Below are 27,804 nucleotides of genomic sequence, written 5' to 3'. Positions count from 1 at the left end.
GCCCTGTATAGACATTTAGTAAGCGACAATGTAACAACACTGGAGTTAGTTCATAAATTCGCCCTCAAATTTAAAACTTTACACTAATCCCCACTCCAAAAAGCAAAAAGTGTCTTTCAAGTCTTCCAGTTTAGTATTTACCAAAAGGAAAAAGGATATATTGGGGAAAACAGATAAATAACCAAACAAAACTAATTAACTGTTAAAGAAATGTTTACCAGGAGAAGTATTGGTTTGTTGTGGTAAATTTTCTCCCTTCATTGTATCGACTAGACTAGAAACTTCCGTAGTGCTCAGTAATCCCGTGCCTATGCACAAAACCCTTATCGCATTCAGATAGCGCTCTATGGCGGCACTATCTTGATACTGTTCACTTCCCGCATTCTGCAGTGCATTCAGAAGGTATTTCAACAGAACGCGACATGCTGCACTGGCTGTTTCCAGTTGTGTTCCTGACACTAAAAAAAATCAGATCAAATTAGTTAAATTAAACCTTTATACTTGGGTAGGTATAATGACATAGATTTTTTTATAACCTATAATACTGTATTGTGTATTTTATTTAATGACGCAAATTGTGTGCATAGAATTCTTGGCACCCACACCTATATACTGGACTGATCAATCGTTGAATAGATGATGTTATGCAGTGCTTAGTGAAGATGATAATTGTTACACTAGAAACTTACATTTTGATATACTGCTACTAATATAATCAGCGGCTAATACGGTGAATGTATTGTAGAAGTTCTTGTGGCTTTCTTTATGCCTCCAAATCTCAGATTCGCTAAAAATCAAAGGGAAAAAAAGGTCAATAAAAATATACAAAAAATTCGTCTCCTGTCAGAACGAGTATAAACTGATTTTATTCGGATACCCTTTTAACAAGTAATTTAAGGTGAAATACCTCTTTACAATTGTAGAACATAGCTCTATCAGTTCTGTAGTATTGGAACTTTCATAATTCGGTGATAGAAACGGTTTCAAAACAAGAGACCAATCGACTCCGCCACTGCTTGCTGCCATTACTTCGACCATTTGTAAATTTGTGGAAAAATGACAAACATGACAAATATTTTTTCAGGATGACTTTTCTAGTCTAGAAATTTCGATTAATAATTTGACAGATGCCCATATTTGGAGCGTCCATGGTTAACTTTCAATGACGTCATAACGTGTTCTTTAGGAATTTATTGTTCCAAAATGTATTCAAAGAAAATATCTTAACAAGAATTTACTTAAATTAAACAAAAATAAACCCAAATGGCCTTCCAAAATAATGTATAAGAGAAATCTAAACTCATTACCGTTCTGTTTCAGTGTTCTCACATACCAAGAAAAACCGATTTACCAATCGAAACGTCTTTTTCTAGTATAGAGAATTTTGACAATGACATTTAAAGACACTGCGATTTTGCATTTTTGACAGAAATCATAAAATTTTTGTATGGTTCTTCACTTTTGTAGATAGAAATTTATCAATGTTGTTGATGTTTACGAGTACCAAGTGCGTACCGCGTATGACTTGTACTTATAATTAGCTGGTTTTACATAAGAGTACCCACTTTAGAAATAATTAACAGCCGAATATGCCACAATAATGCAATCTATTCCAAAGGTTGTGTCGATTCAAATGATATAATTTTTAAACAAGTATGTATTATATTTTTATTATGTATTGAGACTGTTTTAGAGTTATTATTTCCAGTTATAATGTTTGTTATTTTGTTATGAATGATATTTAGAAATAATGCAATGTAATATATTTGTTTAAATTTACTTGTATAAGCAACTATTGGATATTTATTATTAATTGTAGAATGGCTACAGCCTTTATACCCGAAACCAACGACGAACTGTGGAGAGAGTGTGCCTCCTGGCTTACGAGATGGGAAATATTGAGGCACGATCATAAAGCTAACTGGCCCGACAGTAAAATTGCTGATCTTGCCAGTATACTTCGAGACGGTGTATTGCTGTGCAGGCTGGTAAATAAAATCGACCCAGGCTGCATAGACATGAAGGAGGTGAATTTAAAACCTACAATGGCTCAAGTAAGTTTTAGTGATAAGATGTGAACCATGACATGAACCTGATAAATATTCAGGATGTTCATTTAATTTTACTGTTGATTTCTTTCAATTTCTGCTTAATCTTTCAGAAACAAATCTATATAATATTTTCTATCTATGTTGAGTTACCTAAGTTAGATTGTCCTTAAAATTCGAGTTCTAAATAGTATACCTATGCATGGTTTGCATCAATAATTGCTTAGATATTTTTTAAGTGTGGCTAATGATTCTGCAATTAGCACCCATTTGTAATATATTTACTCATATTTTTTTAAGATAATTTGAAATAAGTATTAACAATAAACATAAATTTTCTCTTATACCTATGTTTCTAAAACAGTTATTTTTTATTTGCAATCGTTATAGTTTTGTATTGTAGTTTGAATATTTTATAAGAACTATAAATAAGTTATAAACAGCTGCTACAGTCAACCAGGTCACTTTATATTTTTTTTCTTTTGTATTGTATTCAATCAATTAACTGATACCAATACATAAATATTAATAAACAATCATTTAAAATTTTATTACTAATAAAATTAATTATTTAAAGATCTCAAACAGATGGTATTTAGTTCCTCAGTCTTTGAATTGTTTATGTGGTCATTTCAATACAATCTATACATGCATTTTGTAGTATTTTTAAGTCATATCTAGTACTTAATACCACTATACAGGGTGTCCGGAAATTAATGCAACAAAATTTGGTCATAGATTCTTGAGAAAAAAACAGGTGACCCTTATTTTTTATTTTTGGCGGGTGGCCCCCCTTTTCGGATTTACAGCCCCCTGAATTTCGCCCCTAAAAAGAGTTTTTTTTTAATATCTCAGGGCCCTGTTAGACGAAAATCACTAAATTTGGTACACGTTGTTTTACTATAAAATGACATTTTTTGACGCTATTATTTTTTTTATTTTCATCAGTGGCGTCCCTACGGTATTTAAACTAAATATTATTGAAGAAAAAAATGGTACGCCACTGTTTTTTTTTAAATAAAAATTATTTTTAAAATCTACATTAAATTTGGAACAAATTTGATCTCTTTACTTTTTTTTTGATGAAAATAAAAAAAGTCAATAGCTACAAAAAATGTCATTTTATGGTAAAACAACGCGTATCAAATTTAGCGATTTTCGTCCAACAGGGCCCTGAGATATTAAAAAAAAATTCGTTTTAGGGGCGAAATTCAGGGGGCTGTAAATCCGAATAGCGGGGCCACTCGCCAAAAATAAAAAATACGGGTCACGTATTTTTCTCAAGAATCCAAGAATGACCAAATTTTGTTGCATTAATTTCCGGACACTCTGTATAGAGTAGGGTATTTTTTTTTCACATACTCTGAAAAAAGGTTGGTAGACACCTCAAAAAAATCTCTCAAAGTATGAGCTCTTAATTTTATTAGGAAGGTCATCCGCCTTTCAGTTTTATATTTTTTCCGTATTATTAGAAAGAAAAATTCATATCTCGGTGTCTACTGTTTGAAAAAATATTTCGTTTAATTCCTATTAAAATTAAGAGCTCATACTTGGAGAGAATTTTTTTGAGGCGTCTACCAACCTTTTTTCACGAAAAAAACGGCGTCAGAGATGGCTGGGGAGCGACGATCGATGATTATTTTGGCGAGGTCAAGCCCTTAATGTCATTACTTGGCCCGCACTCTTATCTTTTAATGGCGCTTGCTGCCAGTTGTTCCTATTTTAATCTTTCGATAATCAGTGTTAATTTTTGACAAGTTTTATGTCAATTTTTAAATAAGGACATCTAGAGATTGACCTGGCCAAAATTATCATCGATTGTCATTCCCCAGCCTTCCTTGACGCCGTTTTTTTTTCAATCATACGGTATTATCTGTGGTATTATTATTGTTTCATTTCAAGAATTTTGTTACCATGACAAGTAAAGTCTTTGATGCTTATAAAGTTTGAATATTTGTCATGGTAACGGTTTTCTTTACATGAAACTATAATAATTGTTTCATTATAAGCAGGAGTAGCGACAGTCCCGTTTTCAATTTTCTTTGCGGCTGCGCGAAATAAGTAGTTTGTCTGTCATATGAAGAAGCGAAGTTGCCACTGTTGCCATTTATCAAGTATCTCTATATACTTTATTTCAAGTATGCCTCAGGCAACGAATCGTTTTTTTAATTATTTATTAGCTGTAAGATATTTTATACATTCAAATTTAGAAATAAGGATAAAACAAAACAAAAAAATAAGTATAAAACTTTATAATTAATTCCACTTCAAATTATGAGCAGTGTATACCATGTTTATAGGATCATTTTATAAGTTGAGCAGTTAAGTACGTAGTCTATCTGTCAAACACGTCAAACGAGAGAGAAAGAAAATTTGGTCCCACCACATCAAAAGAGCCGACGCCGACGGTTTCTGTCGCTACTCGGCGATCTACTTACTCTGTTATAAGCTTATATTTATTATAAGCCAACTTGACACTGTTTTTTTTTATCATATACCTAGTATACTCAAAACTATTTTAGTCAATATTGGTAGTTGAATTAAGCCATATATTATTTTAGGATATGGAGTGATAATTTTTCTGTTTAAAACTATTTTTTTTTGTTCCAGTTTTTATGTCTACGCAATATTAACTTGTTTTTGAAAACCTGCAAAGAAAATTTCGGGATTTCGGATTGCTTTGAGGATACAATGTTATTTGACTTGACTAACTTTCATAAAGTTCTTTGCACATTGTCCAAATTATCGTTATGTCCAAAAGCTTTGAGTAGTGATATTGAGTAAGTATTAAAAATAGTATAGTTTACAAAAGAAGACGTTATTGAGTATAATTCCACCAAAATATAAAATTTAAAAAGTTCTTAGTTAGTGTCTATGAAAGCACCTAATCAATCACTTTGTTATAGACTGTTATCTAATCAATTACCTATCAACATTTATAGTGACTGCATCAATATTGGACATCTTTATTTTTATAATAATCATAATGACTTGGCAATTGCACACCTACATATTCTACTAATTAAAATACTTTATTTTTTAGTGCACTGTTTAGATTTCGTTACTAATCGAAATAGATTATTTTATTATTATAATACCGTGCGAGCGCCAAGTCATTATAATTATTATAAAAAAATTATTAGAAGTAAAGATGAAAAATTGTAAAAATATTCTGACACAATGGTTATCTTTTGTAAACAAATATATTGTTTTCTATTTTTATTGATATTTATTTATTATTATTTTTTAAATACATAAATATATTATTTTTGTAGGGGATTTTCTTCACAAAAGCTAAAAACAAGAGAGGAAGATGTAATATATCAAAGTTTAAAATCTGTGTAAGTACCTAAAATATAAACAAAACAACAAAGTATGAGTTCATATTATTGCGAAATGTATGTAAATATCAATTTTAAGCTTCTTGATTGACAATCAGGAAATTCACAATGATTTTGAATTCTTCGTAAATTCTATGACCTTATTACTTTGAATAAAAAGATTTAGGAAAAGGAATATAAATATTTTAATTAAGCAGCCATATATTTTTCCCCATCGCGAGGGAAACATAAGTTTGTTGATATGCTACTTTTCCTTAGTATTTTTATTCATAGCTTTATTATAATAGGTATAATAAGACATTTACTATGTATTTAACAGAACTTTAACATCATCGCATTCAAATGGCAATTCAGATAGTCATTGGCAAATGTTTACCATTCCTTGTCCTCGAATAGAGACTAAAGAAGAAATTTACGACGATTTGTGCTACGTCACTTTTCAAACATCACTGCCGGAGGTTAGGTTTTTAAAATTTGACAAAATCGTATTATTTTTTTCGCAATTTTAGTATTTTTTTGCCTTGGTTTTGTTTATTTCTCCGCCATTTAAACAACCAATACATATATTATTAAATGTTTACAAAAAAACAAGTGGAATTATTCATCCTAATAGACAAAAGGTTTATTATAAAATTAAGTAATGTTATGATGTAATTTTCGTATATTTTGAGAAAAGCTATTTAGAACATTTCTTGTAATTTAATTAAATAAATTACGCTTGGATAATAATGGTTTAAGTAAACAAACCTACATAGAAAACGGCGCCCAGTTTTATTTCAAAGCCATCGCTGACGCCGTTTTATCGCCATCATATACTTGTATCAGTTTGGTTCAGAAGTATTTTTTTCAACGCAAAAAATGAAAATAAGGTTATGAATTTTATGACAGTTTCCAGAGTTGTCCTTAATGATGTTTAATTTGTTGTTGCGATTTGGCGCTAATATTTTGGAAATTTTGTGCTCTATTTAACTGTGCGAAGAGAAATATAGCCTCCTATTTAAATTTTTTACGCAAAAGCGCAATATCTGTTATGATGTCAAACAGCGCCCTCTAGCTACCACGAAGAAAATTGTGGAAACAAAATTTATAATGGAGATGATTAAGGAAGAAAAGCTCTTTTAAACCAGCCCTAGTTTGTTTAAATCGCATAACCTAAATCAGAGTTATCCTTATTTTAATAAAAGCAAATTTAACCTTCCCCCACCACTTTATTTTATGAGATACAGCAAAATACTTTATATCAAAAAAATTACAAATTACTTGATGATTACAATAGTAATATTTAAAGTACCTGTTCACCTGCATATTTTTGAGAAAAACCCTGTTTTCTGATTGGCTACTAGAGAAACGTTCCCTAGCGGGCATTTTTCGAACTTGAAAATAATTTCCAGCGTTTCCTCTTGGTCGATTTACTCATTAAAATTTGTTTTCCAAAGTTATACGATAAGTAGTTTCTGAGATATAGCCGGCGTCCATTCTTAGTTGGCCACCCGGTACTTTTTCAACCATATGAAATTGTACTTGTTGCCTCAGATATTAAAAAGATGATAATTGATTTTTAATTATTGACTGAGACTAATACAATAATATATTTTGTTAAGCAGTGATTAAACACTCCAATTCAAATGAAAAAAAAATTGGTAAAATGTTTCCAAATGAATTGTCCAATATTTTGTACAAAATTAATATGAAGTTGTGCACTGCATAAGACTTGTCGTAATTATGCATTATCCATGTAACTATATACAATCTAGGGATCGTATGTCTTGAAAATGAATTAATTAATGTACTAAACAATAATTTTAGGTATTTAAAAATATATATTTTGTTATTTACATGACTTATAAGGTATTCTTTAAATAATTACCTACGCGATGAACATAAAATATTTTTCAAATCGCTCAAATTTTGCTCGAAATATACAATTTTAACATTATTCTTTCATATTAAAAAATGTACTAAATATAGTACAAAAATATTAGGTAACGCCATCCCTTGGCTTAACTGAAAAAATATGATTTTCCATTTAAAAATATGTGTATTGTTTATTATTTTTTAACATAATTGTTTCTTTGATTTTTGCATGTATTTTCTTTTATTTTGCTAGTCAACCAGTGCATAGAGGCTTAGAAATTATCGAAAGCGATTGTGGAATATCACACGAAGAGATCTATCAAGATTTGCTTGTAGTGCGCTCTAGTATTGAGGTATTTTGATTTAATCTTATATAGTCTGTCCAACGAGAGAATACATAACAGTGATAGTTGTTTTCTGTCATTTTAATTCAGAGACAAATTGAAATTTCTGTCTGAAATATTCTCTGGCTTGTTGGCCAGACTTTAGGTAATTTTAATATTAATATTATGTGTCATAAATATCAAATTTTAGCAACCCCAACCCTTAGAAAAACGAGACTTTGTAATAAAGGAGTTACTAGACACTGAGAAGAATTATGTAGACGTCTTGAGCAAGTTAAAAAATAGTTTTATGATCCCCCTGTGTAACTTGATGAGGTCCGAGGAGCATAGTGTTGTTTTTCATAAAATTAAGGTAAGAAATATTTACTTATACAGGGTTTTACAAAAAACATGTGCCATCTCTCGTGGAGATTTATTTTTCATATCAACATAGGTCCGATTCTGCTTAGTTTCGTAGCTACAGGGTGTTAAAATCTTAATATTTAGCGTTTTGAATAAAATCTTGAGAGTAAAAGTTACTATAAATGCGATATATTTTAATGTTAAAAAAGCGTCGACATATTCACCAGTGACGTGCATATGGGTTATCACTGGAGTATTTAAAGCATGTACGCCACTGCCTTTTTTTTCTCTTGTTAGCGAAATAGTGTAAGCAGTTTAATGCCGATCAATAATTAAGTTGTCTCTATATTTTTGTCTATTTCGGCCTCCTTGATGAGATAAACGCAATTTTATTAATTCGCCTTGATCCAAGTCTAATGCAACCTTTTTAACACCCTGTAGCTACGAAACAAAGCAGAATCTGACCTATGTCGATACGAAAAATAAATCTTATTTTTACGTGAGGAATCTCCCCACGAGAGTAGGGCTGCACCGAGTACCGAGTAGTTCAGTGCTCGGCCAGAATTTTAACCGAGTAATATGTACTCGGTGCTCGGCCTTACTCGGCCGGGTAGGCCGAGTAAAGTATAGTAATAGAAACAGTCCGTTTATGCATGTCCAAAACAGAAAGAAATGAGACTCACAGTGGCAAATAATAAAATAAACAAAAAGTTATTCATTCATAACTTTAATTAATGTATTTTAGCAAAGTAATAATAATAAGTATAAGTAATAACACAGAGTGAAATAATAATTTAATACTTATGATCTAAAAGAGGTCAGCACTGTCACTTATTTTAATATATCTTTAAAGGGTATTATTAATTGTTTGAATTATTTTTCAATTTTAAATTAGTTATACATATAAGTTTTGCTTAAAACAAAATCAACGTCGCCACCGCACCTTGAAAGAGTCAATTCAGAATCCAGCATATTAGAAATATCAGTTTGCATGGAGAACCACAGAACAAAACAATATCTCCATAAGTAAATCAAACCAGGTCATTGGTTTGTAGTCGGGGAATCCCAGCCGCTCGCCAATCATAGGCAAAACAAACAAGGTCATTGGTTTAAGGCCGGGGAATTCCGGGAATTTTAACTAGCTTTCTTTAATGTTAAATTATATATTTATATTTATATTATGTATAAAATATAATATTATTATGTTATGGTGTATAGTATAATTAGTATATATTGATAAAGGACGCATAACTGTTAAAACTATTAAAAACCCGACAATTCCACTACTCGGCAGCTGAGTACTAGGTACTCGGCCATTACCTTTAGCCGGGTACTCGGTACTCGGTCAAGTTAAAAAACAGGGCTCGTTACAGCCCTACACGAGAGATGGCACATGTGTTTTGAATCACCCTGTATATTCAGTAAATGAATAAATGACAGTTACAGCTTCCTATTAGCACAGAATATCTAGCTACGCAACAGAAAAATACTCGAAATGAAAGAGCTAAAATTGCACAAATAGAATACTAGATGGCGCGACAATGTCATAATCAGAATATAATTAGAAATTTTGAACTTTCCGTTTTGGATCGACGGCTCGTCGACTGCCTTGTAGCTCGGCTAAATATGCACAGTTGCCGGATTCAAAAAGACTTGAATTGGCATCCCATTCTTTTTACAGTGTATAATTAATGCAGTATGTGTTTCTTTCTATTCTTCTTTTCTTGTCAGATACACTTATATTAATTATACCTTTGGCTATTAAAATAGTTTTAAGTATATTATTACAAAACATATACATTTTTAATATACACTATACCTTATAATGTTAACTAAGGAAATACCTTTAATTACCTTTAAAATTAATAATATACAGGGCGATTGAGAGTGATATTTATTAATGCTGGAACGTTAGTAATGAAATATAAGTTTAATAATAATGGAAATAATTTACTAAAATGCAGTACAAAAAATGTTAACTGACTAAAAAATACTTTAATAACAAATTTCTTCCGTTTGCCACGTTATTTATATAGACCTAGGTAGATTTTAAAAAGTGACACAGGTACAATTAATAATATATTAGTTCGGCATAAAAGTTGCTGTCACGACATCGAACAATAAATTAAAATTCGTAAAATAAATTAAAATTATTAATTAAACAAATCTTTATAAAGAAACGCAAGTATACCAAATTTGGCCCAATCGAACTCCAGGAAATAATATCATAATAGTGTACTATATTATGGTACCACTTGATATGCTTTAAGGTACCATAATATTGCAATGTCACCGAAGATCCGTAGTAGGTATACCAAATTTAAGAACAATCGAACGCCATGAAATGGTATCGTAATATGGTACTATATTACGGTACCACTTTATATGCATCATAGTACCATCATATTACAATGTAACCGAAGATACGTAGTATACCAAGTTTAAGCCCAATCGAACGCCAGGAAATGGTATCGTAATATGGTACCTCTTGGTACTCCATGGTACCATAATATTACAATATTACCGAAGATACGTAGTATCCCAAATTTAAGCCCAATCGAACGCCATGTACATAATATGGTACTATATTATAGTACCAGTTGATATGCTTCATGGTACCATAATAATGCAATGTCATCAAAAATACGCAAGTATATATCAAATATGAGCTCAATCGAACGTCAGGAAATGGTATTGAAATATGGCACTATTTTAAGGTACCACTTTATATGCATCATAGTACCATCATATTACAATGTCACCGAAAATACGTAGTATAACAAGTTTAAGCCCTATTGCCGCCATGTACCTAATATTGCTATTTCATCAAATATGGTACTATAGAAAATACCACTTTATATGCTCCATGGTACCATGATATTACAATGTCACTGAAGATATAGTATATCAAGTTTAAGCCCAATCGAACGCCATGTATCGTAATATGGTACTATATTATGGTATCACTTGATATGCTTCATGGTACCATAATATTGTAATGTCATGAAAAATAGTATATATCAAATACCGTATGATACCGAAAAAAACGGCGTCCAGTTGGCTGGAAAAGGACGATCGATGACATTTTCCATATAAATTAATATATAAAATGACAGCAATATTCATTACATAGCCATCGCTAACGCCGTTTTTTCCCGATTATACGATATGAACATGGTATGAACACAATCGAACGTCTGCACAAGCTTCCTCCACACAGGTGAGGCAATACTTATTATATTGTCGCCGAATTACAATAAAAATTCAGGATTCAATTATACAATCAAACGTCAGGAAGTGATTGTAATTTAGCTCATAAAATTTAATTCCAACTAACATGGCAAGTTGAAAAAAACAGCTCTGATCTATTTTAATATGTTTAAATGATGTAGCAAATTTGAAGGTAGGTTTTATCAGGAAGTATTACGATATGAATTACACAATGGCAACACTGCACAAAATTCTTTTAAATTTTGTTTGTAGAAAACTGTTTTCTTTTAAATTTATTGCCCTCTATTATGTAGTAGCGAAACTACCGCATCAAAATATCTGATTTGGAGACAGGCTTTAAAAGCCTGTCTCCTTTTGCTACCTACAATTTTATACATGTAACGAGGCTTCTGTTGCGTAGCTAGATATTCTGTGCTATTAGATAGAATAAAAACACCGCAGTGTGGTCCGGTTTTTTTATTCTCTGCTTACCTTTGGTCTCTGACTATGCGCACTTTCAAGAATATTATACTATAATTTCGTGTTTTATATATTTTAGGAGCTTTATGAAATCCATTCGTCGTTTTTGCACGAACTGACTAGGACGAAAACGAACCCTAACGTTAAACTTTGTAGCGTTTTTTTACAATTTAGAGAGAAATTTTTAATATACGGAAGTTATTGTGCCAATTTGACTAGGGCCACCACGCTTTTGCAGGAACTATGCGATCAGAACGAGGCATTTAATCAGGCTGTCATTGTAAGTATCTTCCTTCTTGTTTAACTTTATTGTGTGGTGTACAGGGTGTCCCAAAATCAAGCCTCATCGTGCATTATGCTTGGTAATTATCTGGAAAATTGGAAGTCGTCCGATTTTTACCAAAGTTGGTATACACCCTATTTTGAGGTCGTAAATTACGAATCTGAAGTTTTTTCTTGGCGGTCTCTTACCGTTTTTCAGAAAAACGGAAATTAATTTCAACATTGAATTTTTCTTTATTTCGGCCCTATAAAGTAATAATTTCACTATATTTTCATTATATTATAGTTTATCTAAAAGCCACACTTGATTGAGGATAGGAAAATGTCCAAAATTTTACTGAAAAACACTTTTCTGAGCAAAATAGCAAAGAAAATTGTGACCAGATGAGGGCCAGATGGAGGTTTGACATTTCATATATCCTTCTTTTTCTCTCCTATGTAATGAGAGAGACAAATTTATTCTAGACCTAATCTAGAAATTTGAAATTTTACAACGTTGCCATATCTTCTATTTTTTCGGGTGATTAGGGATTTTAACTAAATTACCTATTATGAGATCTGACAATAGTTAAATATACCTATATCCACAAAGTTACGCGGAAGAGTTTTGATTGCATTGGTTTTAACTTCTATGCGGAGGGGGTTAATCTTTTTTTGTTATATTATATTAAAAAAATATTAACCCCCACCGCAAAGAAGTTATATAAAGACTATTTATAACCACGAAGTTGCACGAAAGAGTTTTGATTGCATTGGTTTCGACTTCTTTGCGGAGGGGGTTAATCTTTTTTTGATATCATACAACAACAAAAGATTAACACCCTCCGCATGGAAGTTGTAACCAATGCAATCAAAACTCTTTCGTGCAACTTCGTGGTTATAAATAGTCAGATCTCGTTAGTAAAATAGCAGTTATGGGAAGGAGCCGTTCTTCTGGTAACCGCCTTTCGTAATCCCAGAATGACAGAAAAAAACACGCTAAATTTAGGTTTAGCATTGGCAACGTTGCTTTAAATGCCAGAAACACATAACCCAACATTTTCAGATTGTTTACAAATTTATTTTAGCAAATTTTCCTCTATTATGCATAGAATTGGTTAAAAAAGTAACAAAAAATAGTAAAAACATCATTGTTTATTGAATACCTAACAAAATATGTGCTAGAAAACCTTAAAAATATGATAAATTAAGAAAAATTTGATGTTGAAATAATTTTTCGTTTTTCCGAAAAACGGTAAGAGACCGCCAAGAATATATTCATATTCGTAATCTACAACCTCAAAATAGGTATATCAATATAGTATATCAATTTTGGTGAAAATCGGACGATTTCCAGTTTTCCCAATAATTACCTTATGCTTTTTCTTTTACATTCAGAAATACGAAAAAGAAGTTAATAATGGAAGGTTTAAATTAAGAGACGTATTATCAGTACCGATGCAACGAATATTGAAGTACCATTTATTTCTAGAAAAACTAATTGAAAATACCGACGTGGTAAGTATATTAAAAAAAATCTAGTTGCCAGCTTTTTCGCATACGCCGTATAATAATTTTGTATTGTTCAGAACCATGACGAATATGCTGATTTACGAAAATCGAGGGAAGCCATGCTGGATGTAGCCGGTTATATTAACGAGTCCGCCAGGGATGTTGAGCATTTAAACGTGATCAACAATCTCCAAGAAAATATAGTTGAATGGGACCATGATCCGTATTTGAAGTAATACTTGTTTCCGGTTTATTTTGAATGTTTTTTACACAAAATTGTATCGATTTTGTAGGTTATCGGACTATGGAAAGCTAATTAAAGATGCCGAATTGAAAATCAAGGCTCACGACGATCAGAAAACCAGAAATCGATACGTGTTTATTTTCGATAAATCGATATTGATTTGTAAACAGTTAAGGGTAAGTTTTATTTTCACTAATAGCAGCCCCGGATGTACATGTTTTTTTTGAACCGGTGCAGAAACTTGATAGTAGCGCCTCCTTTCTTCAGTGTTTGAAATAAATTACTTAAAAGTTTTCAGTTAAAAAACATTATTTTTTGATAATATGGCAACATAGGTAGTAGATTAAGTTCACATGAAAGAAAACCTAGAAAAGATCCAGTGGTTCTCAAAATTTAAGCAAAAAATCATTTTTTATTTGGAAATTTTTAAAGTAAAATATAGTTATTTTGGACTTATTTGAAAAAAGGTAAAAAAAATATGTTTCTTTTATCGAGATCTACCAGCCCTGAAAATATTTGCACTTATTTAAGACTCATCCTGTATAATGGTTGGCATTTTTCGCCGAACGGGGCAATAAGAAACTTTCGACACTTCATTTGCGTGGTCTGTACTTTAACGCATGCGACAGAGATAAATATAAATGTCCGGTTGACAGACAAAGAGACAGAATAAAAAGCGGCATACAGTGTTGCCGGTTTTTACCTGTGTAGGAAAATGCGTGTAGAAAAAAATAAACTATTTTAAAAACTTCATGTATACTATTGAAATGAAGATAATATATCTAAGCTAAATATAATTTATTACAGCTGTAGTAAAATGAGTAACTAATTATGAAAAATAAAATTTCAGTTCTAGATGCAACATTTTTCATAAACGCCTACTTGTGCGGTTTGAAATTTTGATGCAAAATCCGGCAATACCGCGTAGAAGAAATGTATCAACCGACCTTTTATCTCTTTTTAATACATTTAATTTTCCATTAAGCTGTTTACATCACTGTCATACACGTTAAATTCTAGACCACGCTTTTAAAGGATAAAAAAACATTTTGTTAGTAGATGTAGAAAATAGACGTGGGAATTCTAGTTCCTTGGGAGGAATTAGTTCCTTAGTTCTAGTTCCTCCAGAGGAATAGTTCCTTGAACTAGGTCTTTAGTTCACAATAGTTCCCGACTAACATTGACATCCCCGTTGCTTGCTAATGCGTTTCGTTGTCAGTCAAAACTATTCACAGTATGATCTGTATAATTTTTATAATGTACGAAATATAACGAGACTTGTAATTGTGTATGTTAAAAACATATAGGTAAGTTTTATTGCTGATAAAAAAAAATAAAAAAGAAACTCAAATCAGAGTTTAAAAAACTATATCATAAAGCAAATATTACGAAATTTTTACGAAAAATTGCATTTTTCCTCACTTCAAGCTTTTTGTTTTTGTCTAAAAATCTTCGTTTTATAAGATATTTCTTAATTTTAGGGTTCTAAAGTGAAACATTGCCCTAAAATATTTAAAGAACAAACTAAAAATCAAAAACAGTATCCACGACAATTTTCAGTGGTAATTACGCCGGCTGTGGCAATAGACAAGACCGAATCCGTCGTCGTCGCCTTGTATTATATCTCGGATCTGCCGACTGAATAGATTCCCGTCTTTTAATTAGTTCCTCTAGGTCCGGATCCGATAACATACGGCTGGCACTCCCCACGCCTGCCTAGCATCAATCGCTCTGGCCGATTCGTACGTAAACTAGTCTTTTGTTTAGGTCCGGATCCGATAACGTACGGCTGGCACTCCCCACTCCTGCCTAGCGTCGATCGCGCTGGCCGATCCGTACGTAAACTAGTCTTTTATTTAGTTCCTCTAGGTCCGGGTCCGATAACATACGTCTGGCACTCCCCACTCCTGCCTAGCATCGGGCTACGCGCGCTTGCCGATCCGTCGTCGTCGCATATTATTATATATCGGTCACAGTCTCGATCTCCGAATAGGACCTGAGGAACCAGTTCTTTGAGAAACCAGGAACTAGTTCCTTTCATTCCGGGGTCGGGATAGTTCATTGGAACTAGTTCGTCCACGAAATACACACCTCTAGTAGAAAATAAAAAAAATAATTTTCTTTTTGCAGGGTAACCAGTTCGCCTACCGCGGCATATTAAATATAGTAGAATATCACGTAGAGGAAATACACAACCGTCCCATTTTAAACAAAGACGCCAGATGGTCGTATAATTTTCTACTAGTTAAAAACGAGCGTCAGATGGCCTACACGATTTTCGTAAGATCCTTGGAATTGAAAGAACAAATAATAAAGGCTATAAATGACGCTTTGTAAGTATATTAAAAATAATACAAAATTCGCTAGTTTAGATATAAATATTTTGATCTCTTTTAGGGATAACATCCAGCCTAAGTCCCTAACACTCACTACTCATAATTTTCAACTAAATACCTTTCAAACCCCCGTTCAATGCGGATATTGTTATAAATATCTTAAGGGCCTTATATTTCAAGGGTACGTCTGTATCATATGCAAATTTTCCGTCCATAAGGATTGCATTCAGTTTAGTGGGAAATGTGGAGTTTCAACTACTAGGTATGTATTAAAATACTTGTTTTCCATAGCACCTGTTAAAATTGCCTTATATCTATCAAAAATAGTAGATAAAGTAGTACTTTAACCGCAAGGGTAGATTAAATGATACTTTAACAGCGAGGATAGGTTAAAAACTTTATTTCTTCTTGCACGTCTTTAATTGCTTCCATTTTTGAAAATTTTTCTATTCCTTTTCATAAGTTATTCGGAATTTAAATGGAAGTAGTTTGGATATGGCGTTTGTCGCCTCAGCCTGAATATCTGTTGGTAATTTACTTATTTCGTTTTGAGCAATTTCTGGCTCGAACTCAATCAGCAATCGACATGAAGGAGAATTAAACACAAAACACCATCCTTTAGAACTTCGTCTATCATGTTAAGAAATGAAAGTAAATAATAAAGCGCCTCTCGTGTTTGTTCGCACGCTAAAAATTTCAATTATTGCCTGTATATATTTTTTAAATTTACATTTTTTTAATTGTAAAGTAATATATTACATTTAAATGGAATATATTACTTAACAATTATGTCAATTATAGGATTACAAGCTTGTTTTCTAACATTTTTTAAATAAAATGAATTATAAATTTTCAATATGTATATTTGTCGTAGGTATGAAAAAAGTATATATATAAAATGGACAAACGCTTACTTACATTGCAATAATACTTCCACTTTTCGTTTTGCAATCCAAACGCAATTATTTCTATTTCACAAATAAAAATATCCGACAACACTAAAATCACTGAAACTTCCGCGGCTGACAACGAAAACTGAAAAATATAACGGCACTTTTTGTTTTGGACCTGCATATCAACATAACGCTGTACCATTATGTTTTTGTTTTTAAAATAATATAAAATATCTAATTATAACTTGTAAATTTTAATATTTTAACATGATTTTAACTATTTCTGACATTAACTAACTTTTTGTTATCAAGATGACATTTTAGACGGCAACTGACATATATTTCATAATATTTAAATTTTAAATATGTAAATATAATTTAAATTAATATAATGCAACTTTATACTAAGAAAACATTTATACATTCACAAAATACAACAAAGTATAATAATATAGTTTGAAAACAATGAATATTGAATTAAAATTAAAATTAAAATTAAAAAATTAAACGCGACCCCTTGTGTCAAAATTAGATGATTAAATTTTCGCAATTGTTGCACCATTTGATAACCGGTGGCGCCTCTAGTGTTTGTTCGGGCGGTTGGTCTTTTACTCCCGCTTATGGCCATTAAAGAAAAAGTTCTAAAGGGGGATGTTTTGTGGAATTAAAAAATATTTACTTAAAACTGACAACTAAAGAGACAGCTTTATTTATTTGTCAAATTACATAGAAACCAACGCCAACCCAGCACAATATTTTTTCTACTAGTTAATAAATTCCTTGAAATAATAATTTCTGAATATTTTTTAAAACTTAACTCGCTATGGAAAAAAAATATTGTTTTATACACGACGATAAAATTGCAATATCGTCCCCCGAAATCTATTCGGTCAACGATAGAATACCAGTTTATCGTCTTGTATAAAAAATAACTATAAAAAATTATTTTTCAGCAGTTTAATCAAAATAAAGTTATTGTCGTCCGTTTTTTCTACAATCTCACTTTTCATTGGGCGGTTTTTGACACAAATGCATAAAGAAATTCTAAGACAAGTCAGCAAAGTTTGCCAACAAATAATTTTTTGTATTGAGTTTCATAAAAATGTTGGGGAAAATTATAAATCAATTCAAGAAGCTCAGTCACTAAAAATCAATGTGTAAATAAATTATACCGTGCTGGCAACTGTTACTTTTGGGTCGGTTTTTACATGTGTGGAAGTAAATCGCATAGGGATAGGGATCTTATTAAGTCAGAGTGAGAAAAATGCGACATTGTGCTGTTGCCACATTTCCTTATCAAGTTAAAGTAAAATCACGATCGCAAACCGCTTGTTTTCAAAAGACTTTTTTCTCGAAAAAAAACGGTCCATTTACTTTTAGTGCATTGCAATTTTCAGCGATCGTGTAATTTTTTTATTTGTAAAGATTTTTACATGCTAGTAGAGGGAGATGGCCGATTCACCATCAGGAGGAGGAGGAGGCGTAAATCAGCTAAGGACATGTAAAATAGTCTAATAAACAAGGATAAACAGGTTTAAACAAGAAACAACAGCTTTAAAACAGAAATAAACGAGTTTGAACAAAAAATGAACAGGTCTGTTGTTTTAAACTAAAAAGCCGTTCAAAGCAGTTCAAAAGCTGTTGTTTCTTGTTTAAACCTGTTTATTAGACTATTTTACATGTTCTTAGTTGATTTACGCCTCCTCCTGCTCCTTCCTCCTCCTCCTCCTGATGGTGAATCGGCCATCTCCCTCTACTCATACTGTATGCGAAGAAGATATAGCAGAAATATTAAGAAAGTTTTTGAAAAAAATTACAATCGGTTATTTCTAATGGATTTTGAGATATCGATTTTTGAATTCAGAGTTCTAATAGCGCGACCACTGTCGAACACCAACTCAATTCCACTTATTTTTACCAAAAGTGCAAGTGTTTCTAACTTGCACTTAAAAATTTACAAGCTATAGGGAAAATTACAACTCTTGTTAATATATAAACAAATAAAGTATCACGAGACGTAATTAAATCGTAAAGCTAATGCATGATATATACCTTTGAATAAGAAGACTAAGGAAGGAGCATAATGCTATCCATGTATTCATGCATGGTGGGCGGAAAAAGCACCATAAAAGCACTCTAGGGTGGGGATCCTTGACAGTTCTGTTTGAGGATTCATTTGACACATTTGAATTTGATTTGAAATTTTGTGGATTTATCAGTCTTTACGGAGCTTATTTTATGTTATTTATTATTTATTCGACTACTGATAGTTGTATAAAGGTAGTAAATCTAGATGGAAATTGTGGCAGAACTTAAATTAACAGTGACACTATCGCGATTTAACGAAAAAGGCTCTAAAATAGTTGGTTGTGTAGCGTGCGGTAGATCTCGGCAAAAATTGAGTGAAATAATGGAACAACTTTTCGCTAGTAAGTGACTATATAATATATATACGTGTAGTAAACCGATCATTTATGAAATTCACTTAAATTAACTAAATTATATATTTTTCTTGCATTTTAGCTTTTATTTATTACTTGTCAAAGATTAGATGTCAAAGAATTTAGATACGTTAATTTGACTTACTACTATCGGATGTTTGTGGTAATAAATACTTATTATAACTTATCTATAATACTTATTATTACTTATATGTTATATATATTTATAACAATTTTAATAACTACCAACATTTATTCACAACGTAAAATAAAACAACAAATTTCTGAGTCTCCCCCACGTCTACCCTACATCATAGTTTTACATTTTTTAAATAAAATTAGAACGACACTGATAAACCGGAATTTAAGTCGGCCATATTTGAGGCCCATCGCGGTGTACCTAAGATTTTTGATATGCTTCTTCCTTAGTCTTCTTATTTCAAAGATATATACCAAAGAATATACCTAGCTAGAAAAAGAATGGACTCTGCCATACTGAAAAATGGTCCTACAGAAGTGGCGTCATCTATTGAGTAGGGCTTGTTTTAAACGGATCGAAGCGCGGGCTTTTTAAACGAGCGTATTTATTGAATTTTACTCTAAAATAATTAAATTTGATTGTTGGGTCTTATTTTTTACACAAATTCAACAATACTAATAACAAGTATCGTTGTGATGTATAAAAAATAAGATTTAACAGTATAATTTATACAATTAGTAAATAAAATTAAAGCCAAACATGTGTAAATATTATTTATTTTTTAAAGTTTTTATTTATAAGTCAAATATTTAAACATCGTTTATTATAATAAAACAAGACCAACGTAATACACCGAAAGTTTTGTAAATGGAGTAAATATAAATAGGTACTTAAATGATGGCAAAAATAGACTTACATTATATTTTTAGGACCACATAAAAAAGGAATTGTCTAATTAAAACACATATAACAAATTATAGTTTGAAAAACGTTTTGATAATCATTTGATAATATTATGATTGGCGCTATGACAACGACAATATTTTTGAGAATTTGACAATCGGTTATTTCTAATGGATTTTGAGATATCGATTTTTGAATTCAGAGTTCTAATAGCGCGACCACTGTCGAACACCAACTCAATTCCACTTATTTTTACCAAAAGTGCAAGTGTTTCTAACTTGCACTTAAAAATTTACAAGCTATAGGGAAAATTACAACTCTTGTTAATATATAAACAACGTATCACGAGACGTAATTAAATCGTAAAGCTAACGCATGATATATACCCTTCTCTAGAATTTTAAGTACTGATTGGGTCGACCGCGACGAATCTGTTGTATCCCGTTCCACGTCTCTTAGCAATGTGCACAGATTCTCGGTTTATTTCATACGTTTGACAACGTTTTTACTGTTCTCTCTTTGTTCAGTACATTATAAACGCATTGTGCTCTTCTTACATACGGAAATCTCGACCCAAAACTAACCTTTACCAGCCCTTGGTATAATGTGGTGTCATAAGGTGTGAACTTCATAAACTAAATCTTTGTGTACACGATATATTTACCTAAAAGCAATTAAAAACTGTGTCTGACAGATGGTTTATTTAAAGACAGACTAATAATATATTTTCACATTTTAGGACAAACGGTTTTTCTAACGGTATAAACGAAAACGATCCCCTAAGAGATAAGTTATGGTATGTAGGGGAAATGAGAAGAGAGACTGCCGAACTTAAACTAGCAAAACGAGAAAACGGCACTTTTCTAGTGAGAATTAGGCCTAACATGGACAAGGATACGTATGCCCTAACATTAAAGTATTAAATTCATTGAATGTTGTGTTTTTTATCTTATTTTTTTTTCTTTCTTTTTTAGAACTGATAATACAGTCAAACACATGAAAATATGTTCAACCAATGACGGGTTAGGAGATTCAAAGAAGTACTATTTGTCACAATCGAAGTTTTTTAGCAGTATCGATGAGTTAATATTGAATTATCAGAATTGTAGCTTAAAGGAAAACTTTGACAAGTATGGTATTTTCTGAAAAAAATACAACAAATTATAAACACAAATTATTCCGAAAATTATAAAAATATATAACGTGCCTGAAAAATGTTTTAAACTTTTTTAGACTTGGAGATAATGCAATGCTTCTTTATCCTTACCACCAGTTAAAAGCTGTAGTTTTAAGGAATCACACTGCTCAAGACAGGACGCAGCTGAATATACAGGAAGGTCAAGTGATTCATATTATTGGCAAGGAAGGATACAGGGATGGTTGGTGGAAAGGACGTACAAGAAATAATGAGGTAATATTTATTAATAACCCTCAAATATAAAGTTATTACAATTTATTAAATTAAAAAATTGGCGCCGGGAGGCACGTATAGCCGCCCATACTAAAATATGTTAATATCTCAAAAACTGCGACTTTGACTGATTTTGATGTTATTATAAATTTTATCCAAAAAAATCCTTATGGGTTTTTCGCCACTGCACTGCAAGAAAAATGCTGCTTGTCAGAAGTTGTGTTTACAGTAATAAAAATTTGCCTAACAAAGAAAAAAAATGCTTAACGTTTCGGAAAGTTTTCTCTTTCCGTCGTCGGAAGCAAAAAAATATAAAGAATCAAGAAAAAAAAAACTAATTAAGATATTTAAATTGAACTATTCGAGAACACTTTGCTTTTTAAAACAGATACGTCTACAAGAAATCGTTGACGTTCTCTTAAAATGACATTATATTAAGTTAAACTTCAAAATTAACAATTACTACTTGATAACAATTACTTAATAAGGTAAAACCAAAAAGCCCAAACCTTCTGTATGATTATTTTTAAATTTTACATATGTTATGTTTATTTATGTTATGTTCTTTAAAATCAAAGAAGCGATTGCCATACATTACTAACATCTACAGATGCTTAACCAATACATTTATTTTTATTAGATTGTATTAAAAAAGGTTCTTTTATTTTTCTTTTAGAGGCTATCGCTTCTTTCATTATAATTTTGGCGTTATTAAAATTTATTCTGTGCCCTGTGTCCCATGAATGCTGACAAATCTTAGATTTGTGAAAATCTCCCTTTCTTAAATAATCTTTATGTTCTTTAATTCTAACATTTAAGGGTCTAGATAATAAAAGAGGCTTTTTTAATTCAATCTAATAAAAATAAATGTATTGCTCATGCATCTGTAGATGTTAGTAATGTATGGCAATCGCTTCTTTGATTTTAAAGAACATTACATAAATAAACATAACACGTGAAATTTAAAAATAATCATACAGAAAGTTTGGGCTTTTTGGTTTTACCTTATTAAGTAATTATCAGGTAGTAATTGTTAATTTTGAAGTTTAACTTAATATAATCCATTGCCTGGAAACTTATATGGTGAAATTTTGATAAAATAATTTAGTACTCACTAAAAACACGATACGTCGCTAGTGGTAGGAAAAATAATTTTTAGAGGTTACTAGTTTATTTGGTTGCCTATGATATGCATATACAGGGTGTTTCCTAATTAATCTAAAAAATAAAAAATCGTTAGAAAACGGCTTAAGGCGGGCTCTTAATAAGTATATTTATTTTTTTCTCGGCAACCGTTTGATGAACAAGAAAAACTCAAAAGATCAATTTTGTTGAAAAAGGATGGCCAGTCAAGAAAAAAATATATTTTCTTTAAAAAAGCAGTACTGTACCATTTATGTTAAGCAAAATATCGATTTTTTTTAATTTTTAACACGCTGTAGATCAGAAAGGAAGTACTTTAGACCTAATGGTTATATAAAAATTGTTTTAAGAAGACATGAGGAATCACACCACAATTTTTTAGACTAATTAGAAAAAAACCCTGTATATTGTCAACTTGACAATGATTGTTGATAAATCAAAAAATACTTTTTCTGTGAAAAAAGCCCGATTTTCGCAGGAAAAATTTTGGTTTTTATTGAATTTGGACCTGCGTCTGCAAATATCGGTATGTTTTTTAATATTCTAACTATCTAAATTTTAAATATCATAGTCAGAAATAGTTTTATTATTTATTAACTGTAAAAATGATATACTTATAAGTTTTGTCAAATATTGTGATTTACTTTCTACCTTGTAGTCAAAATTTATATTTAATAAACTGTAAAATATATATATATTCTTATGTTTTATTAAAGTTACTCTGATATACTAATATATCAGTGTAACAGAACGATTTCTTGTAGACGTATCTGTTTTAAAAAGCAAAGTGTTCTCGAATAGTTCAATTTAAATATCTTAATTAGTTTTTTTTTCTTGATTCTTTATATTTTTTTGCTTCCGACGACGGAAAGAGAAAACTTTCCGAAACGTTAAGCATTTTTTTCTTTGTTAGGCAAATTTTTATTACTGTAAACACAACTTCTGACAAGCAGCATTTTTCTTGCAGTGCAGTGGCGAAAAACCCATAAGGATTTGTTTGGATAGATGAATCCGCCACATAGGTATAGACATTTTTTATTATAAATTTTGTTGCAAATATTATTCCTAATCTTAATTTGAAAACCGCGTTTCCCTAGCTACTGTAATTTTGGAGTTACGGTTTTTTTTTAATTTTTAACCCCCTTACCAACCCCCTACTCCCACCAAAAGCTAATGGCCAGATTCTCGGGTGCTACAGTATTTTTGTGCCAAATTTGGTTAAAATCGGTTCAGCGGTTTTTGAGTTATCGTGTTACAGACGGACAAACAGACAGACATACGCCATGAAAATATTTTGTATTTAGGTCATTTATGACCCAAATAACTCATTTTTAGTGAAATTAAAAAAAAAATTTTTTTGCCGATCTTAATAGCCTTAATAATTCTTAATCGGCTAAAAACAATCATTAAATATTTAGTATATAATATTTGTTCCCAAACATATTCATTTGACGCACCTCTATACAAAAGTGCTTCGTTTGTCCGTTAGAGGGCATCAAACACATTTTTTTTAAATATTTTAAGAACCGTTATTCCGATTTGAATAAGTTTTGGAGTGCCTCTGTTTTGTTAAGTGCTTTAACATTTGACTTTCACAAAAATCAAGAAAAATTATGGGAAGGGTGAAAATTGCCCCCACCCCTACATAAATTTTAGTTTAAATATTTTCTAACTCCACCGACGACCGATTTTTTTTCGCAAATGGTTCTTCTAGTATCTATTTCATTTAGAATATATTTTTTTTATAGAATATTTAGGTTCAATGATCTTGTGACGCTCTGTATTTATTGGCTTTGCATGTAAATTATAAATATAAAGACTATTATTAATGTTAATATGTTACAAAAATCGTTACTTAATATATTAAAATTTAAAAAATAATGCGTTATACATAGAAGTAGTTCAAATGTCCCAATGCAAAAAATGTCTAAATACTAGCTGAGGTTTTTTGTCAATCTTCCATTTGTTGTCTATATTTTTGTTTACATTTGGATTCAAGTATTTTCTATATATTTCAATACCTTTCTAGATTTGAACATGGAATTTTCCAAATACTTTCAGTTGAATTCTACAATGTCTAGTATGTCACTTCTTTGCAGCGGACATCAATAATTATTACCTTAAGATAAGGAAGGAGTATAATGCTATCCATGTATTCATGCATGGTCGACGAAAAGATGACTCTAGGGTGGGGATCCTTGACAGTTCTGTTTGACGATTCGTTTGACACATTTGAATTTGATTTGAAATTTTGTGGATTTGTCAGTCTTTACTGAGCTTATTTTATGTTATTTATTATTTATTCTACTACTGATAGTTGTTTAAAAGTAGTTAATCTAGAAAGAAATTGTGGCAGAACTTAAATTAACAATGACACTATTGCGATTTATCGAAAAAGACTGTAAAATAGTTGGTTGTGTAGCGTGCGGTAGATCTCGGTCAAAAATCGAGGGGAATAATGGAATATAACTTTTCGCTAGTAAGTGACTATATAATATACATACGTGTAGTAAACCAGTCATTTATGAAATTCACTTAAAATTAACTAACTTTATATTTTCTTGCATTTTTGCTTTTATTTACTACTTATATATAAGATAAAAAGAAATAAAGATTAGATGTCAAAGAATTTAGATACGCCAATTTGACTTACCTGCTTCAGTAGCGTATCGGATGTTTGTATTAATAAATAAGTATTATAACTTATCTATTTTTATTAGAATTATATATTTTTATTAGAATTATATATTTTTATAACAATTATAATTAACTACCAACATTTATTGACAACGTAAAATAAAACAACAAATTATTGAGTCTACCCTACATCATATTTTTGCACGTTTTGAATAAAATTAGAACTGCACTGATAAACCGGAATTTAAGTCGGCCATTTTAGAGTCCCGTCGCAGTCGATCTAAGATTTTTTTTTGATATGCTCCTTCCTTGATCTTTTTATTCAAAGAGATTAACAATTACTTTATTTTACAGGTTGGATACTTGCCAGTAAGTTTAATAAGATTAGAGGGTCAAGTTAGATTCGACTAATAAAAGAAAGATATTTAGCAAAACTAGTCAAAAGGAGGAATCATTTTATAATTAAAAGTTGTATTTTCGAATACAAAAAGTAAAGTGTTATTAAAGCTGAGTATGCTTGTTACATCAGTGATGTTTTATTTAACTAATTTATCACTTTATATAACAAGAATTGCTATAGTGTGTCCAACGAAAGGAAATATTTCGACAGACGATATCTAAAAAATTACAGAAAAGACAATTTGTCTGTTGGATCCCCCCATTGGACAGATTATAGTAAATAACCAGTACTTTGTTCAACGACTCGAATATTATGTAGATCTTTTGAGTTACCAATAGTTACCAGCACAGGTAGTTACAGTCACGGGGAGTTCAAGCTTAACAGGTGAATGCCAAAAAGATTCATTTCAATCAGGATAGGTATAAAAACAAAACAACTCCATCAAAAGGCACTGAGTTTAAAATATTAATAGCTGCCCATACAAGGAAAGACTTGGCCTTGAGTCCGGGCCTTTAACCCAAAAAATCTATCTTATTTATTATTTTCAAAATGCGTACCAAATTATTCTTAAAAAAATGCTTTTTCCAAATATGCTTATGAGATATGATTGAAATACGATTTGGGCATTTTTTAACCAGCCAGGGCAAGACACGAAAAACATTAGACGATCAAATCTATTTTTCCAAGGCTCCTTGATTAAAAATTAGTGTTTTCAACACAGCTATGGCACTCGAGATTGATATTTAAGTACGATTTTTTTAAAGCGAAAATGTCAAAAGTTGACATATGATATGTCATTCTATTCAGGGTGTCATTTTTTATCGAATAAAGTAGAAAAATACCGAGGGTGCCATTTAAAAATCAAAAGTTATGAAGGTGAAACAGGAAGTAACCAAAAACAATTGAATACGTCAATCAATCTTAATTTATGTCATATACTAACATATCAAATCTCGTTTTTTTCCCGAAGAAATAAAAAAGTTATAGTAGTGAGCCACTTTTGAGACACACCCGGTATATTATTTCAATATATTTCTGGATTTGAACATGTTATTTTCCCAATATTTTTCGTTGAATTTCTATTCTATAATGTCTAGTATGTCACTGCTTAGCAGCGAACATCAGTTATTACAAAAAATAAGCTATAAGACGTGAGCTATCAATTGCGAAATATGGCCGAGTTCCAAACCTAATATATTTAATTAATTTTCTGTGTACTTGTTTTTTCGGTAAATTTTCCCCATACTTTAATAGTTATTCTGCTATTCGGGGCGTAGACGAATCCAACAAATCAGAGACCATTAAAATCGGTTCAACCGTTCTTCAGTTATAACAATTATTTTATTTTACAGGTTGGATACTTGCCAGTAAGTTTAATAAGATTAGAGGGTCAAGTTAGATTCGACTAATAAAAGAAAGATATTTAGCAAAACTAGTCAAATACGTAAAAGGAGGAATCATTTTATAATTAAAAGTTGTATGTTCGAATACAAAAAGTAAAGTGTTATTAAAGCTGAGTATGCTTGTTACATAAGTGATGTTTTATTTAATTAATTTATCACTTTATATAACAAGAATTGCTATAGTGTGTCCAACGAAAGGAAATATTTCGACAGACGATATCTAAAAAATTACAGAAAAGACAATTTGTCTGTTGGATCCCCCCATTGGACAGATTATAGTAAATAACCAGTACTTTGTTCAACGACTCGAATAATGTACACACAATGACAGTATTTTATCGAAATAAGTGTTCTTTTTTATTGAACGTAGAGTTTAAGATTATCTGTAATATTATTTGTTACAGTAACGTTTATACAATTTTTTTTATAATAACAAATGTGGCGTTTTTTGTTAAGAATCTCAATTAAATTCCTAGATCATATATACTTTGTGGTATGTAAGTAAACAGCAGGTGAAGCTGTCGTAAACATATCAACGACGTACTTTGATCCCTGATTGAAAGAGTTGGGAAAATACAAGTGCTGTACGGTGGAGCCCCCACTTATTTTGCGACCAACGCA

At 31.1% G+C, this 27,804-nt stretch overlaps 2 protein-coding genes across 4 annotated transcripts in view; one reads left to right on the top strand and one right to left on the bottom strand.

Annotated features, from left to right (window-relative positions):
• The window catches only part of LOC115888785 (E3 ubiquitin-protein ligase UBR4-like), a 61,576-nt gene extending 60,533 nt beyond the window's left edge, over window positions 1-1,043 (bottom strand). The window contains 3 exon segments of the mRNA XM_030908625.1: window positions 219-458; window positions 690-787; window positions 908-1,043. Of these exon segments, the coding sequence (XP_030764485.1) occupies window positions 219-458; window positions 690-787; window positions 908-1,038 (469 nt within the window). The 5' untranslated portion in view covers window positions 1,039-1,043.
• Window positions 1,044-1,415: 372 nt separating this feature from the next.
• Window positions 1,416-27,804, top strand: LOC115888806 (protein vav-like). 3 transcript variants are annotated; one of them, XM_030908651.1, is made up of 17 exons: window positions 1,416-1,653; window positions 1,820-2,054; window positions 4,659-4,828; window positions 5,324-5,389; window positions 7,497-7,596; window positions 7,778-7,939; window positions 11,699-11,899; window positions 13,279-13,398; window positions 13,470-13,624; window positions 13,686-13,812; window positions 15,767-15,969; window positions 16,034-16,234; window positions 20,929-21,105; window positions 21,164-21,319; window positions 21,423-21,600; window positions 25,735-25,805; window positions 27,204-27,804. In XM_030908651.1, the coding sequence occupies exons 2-16, from the start codon at window positions 1,821-1,823 to the stop codon at window positions 25,789-25,791; spliced, it is 2,307 nt and encodes a 768-aa protein (XP_030764511.1). In that variant the 5' UTR covers window positions 1,416-1,653; window position 1,820; the 3' UTR covers window positions 25,792-25,805; window positions 27,204-27,804. The 3 variants fall into 3 exon arrangements, with proteins under 3 accessions (XP_030764511.1, XP_030764510.1, XP_030764508.1); XM_030908650.1 differs by lacking the exon at window positions 25,735-25,805 and having other exon boundaries at window positions 27,133-27,296; XM_030908648.1 differs by lacking the exon at window positions 27,204-27,804 and having other exon boundaries at window positions 25,735-26,083.

Source organism: Sitophilus oryzae, unplaced genomic scaffold (genome assembly GCF_002938485.1).
Source record: "Sitophilus oryzae breed Bouriz unplaced genomic scaffold, Soryzae_2.0 scaffold_808_pilon_pilon, whole genome shotgun sequence".
NCBI lineage: Eukaryota > Metazoa > Arthropoda > Insecta > Coleoptera > Curculionidae > Sitophilus > Sitophilus oryzae.
Note: the sequence above shows the minus strand (reverse complement) of the source record. Positions and strands in the feature narration are given on the sequence as shown.

Excerpts from the sequence above, each read along its gene's own strand:
- LOC115888806 (XM_030908651.1), top strand. The coding sequence starts at position 1,821 with ATGGCTACAGCCTTTATACCCGAAACCAACGACGAACTGTGGAGAGAG. Across the intron at positions 7,597-7,777 it reads TAGTGCGCTCTAGTATTGAG|CAACCCCAACCCTTAGAAAA; the intron begins GTATTTTGATTT and ends ATCAAATTTTAG. Across the intron at positions 21,106-21,163 it reads ACGTATGCCCTAACATTAAA|AACTGATAATACAGTCAAAC; the intron begins GTATTAAATTCA and ends TTTCTTTTTTAG.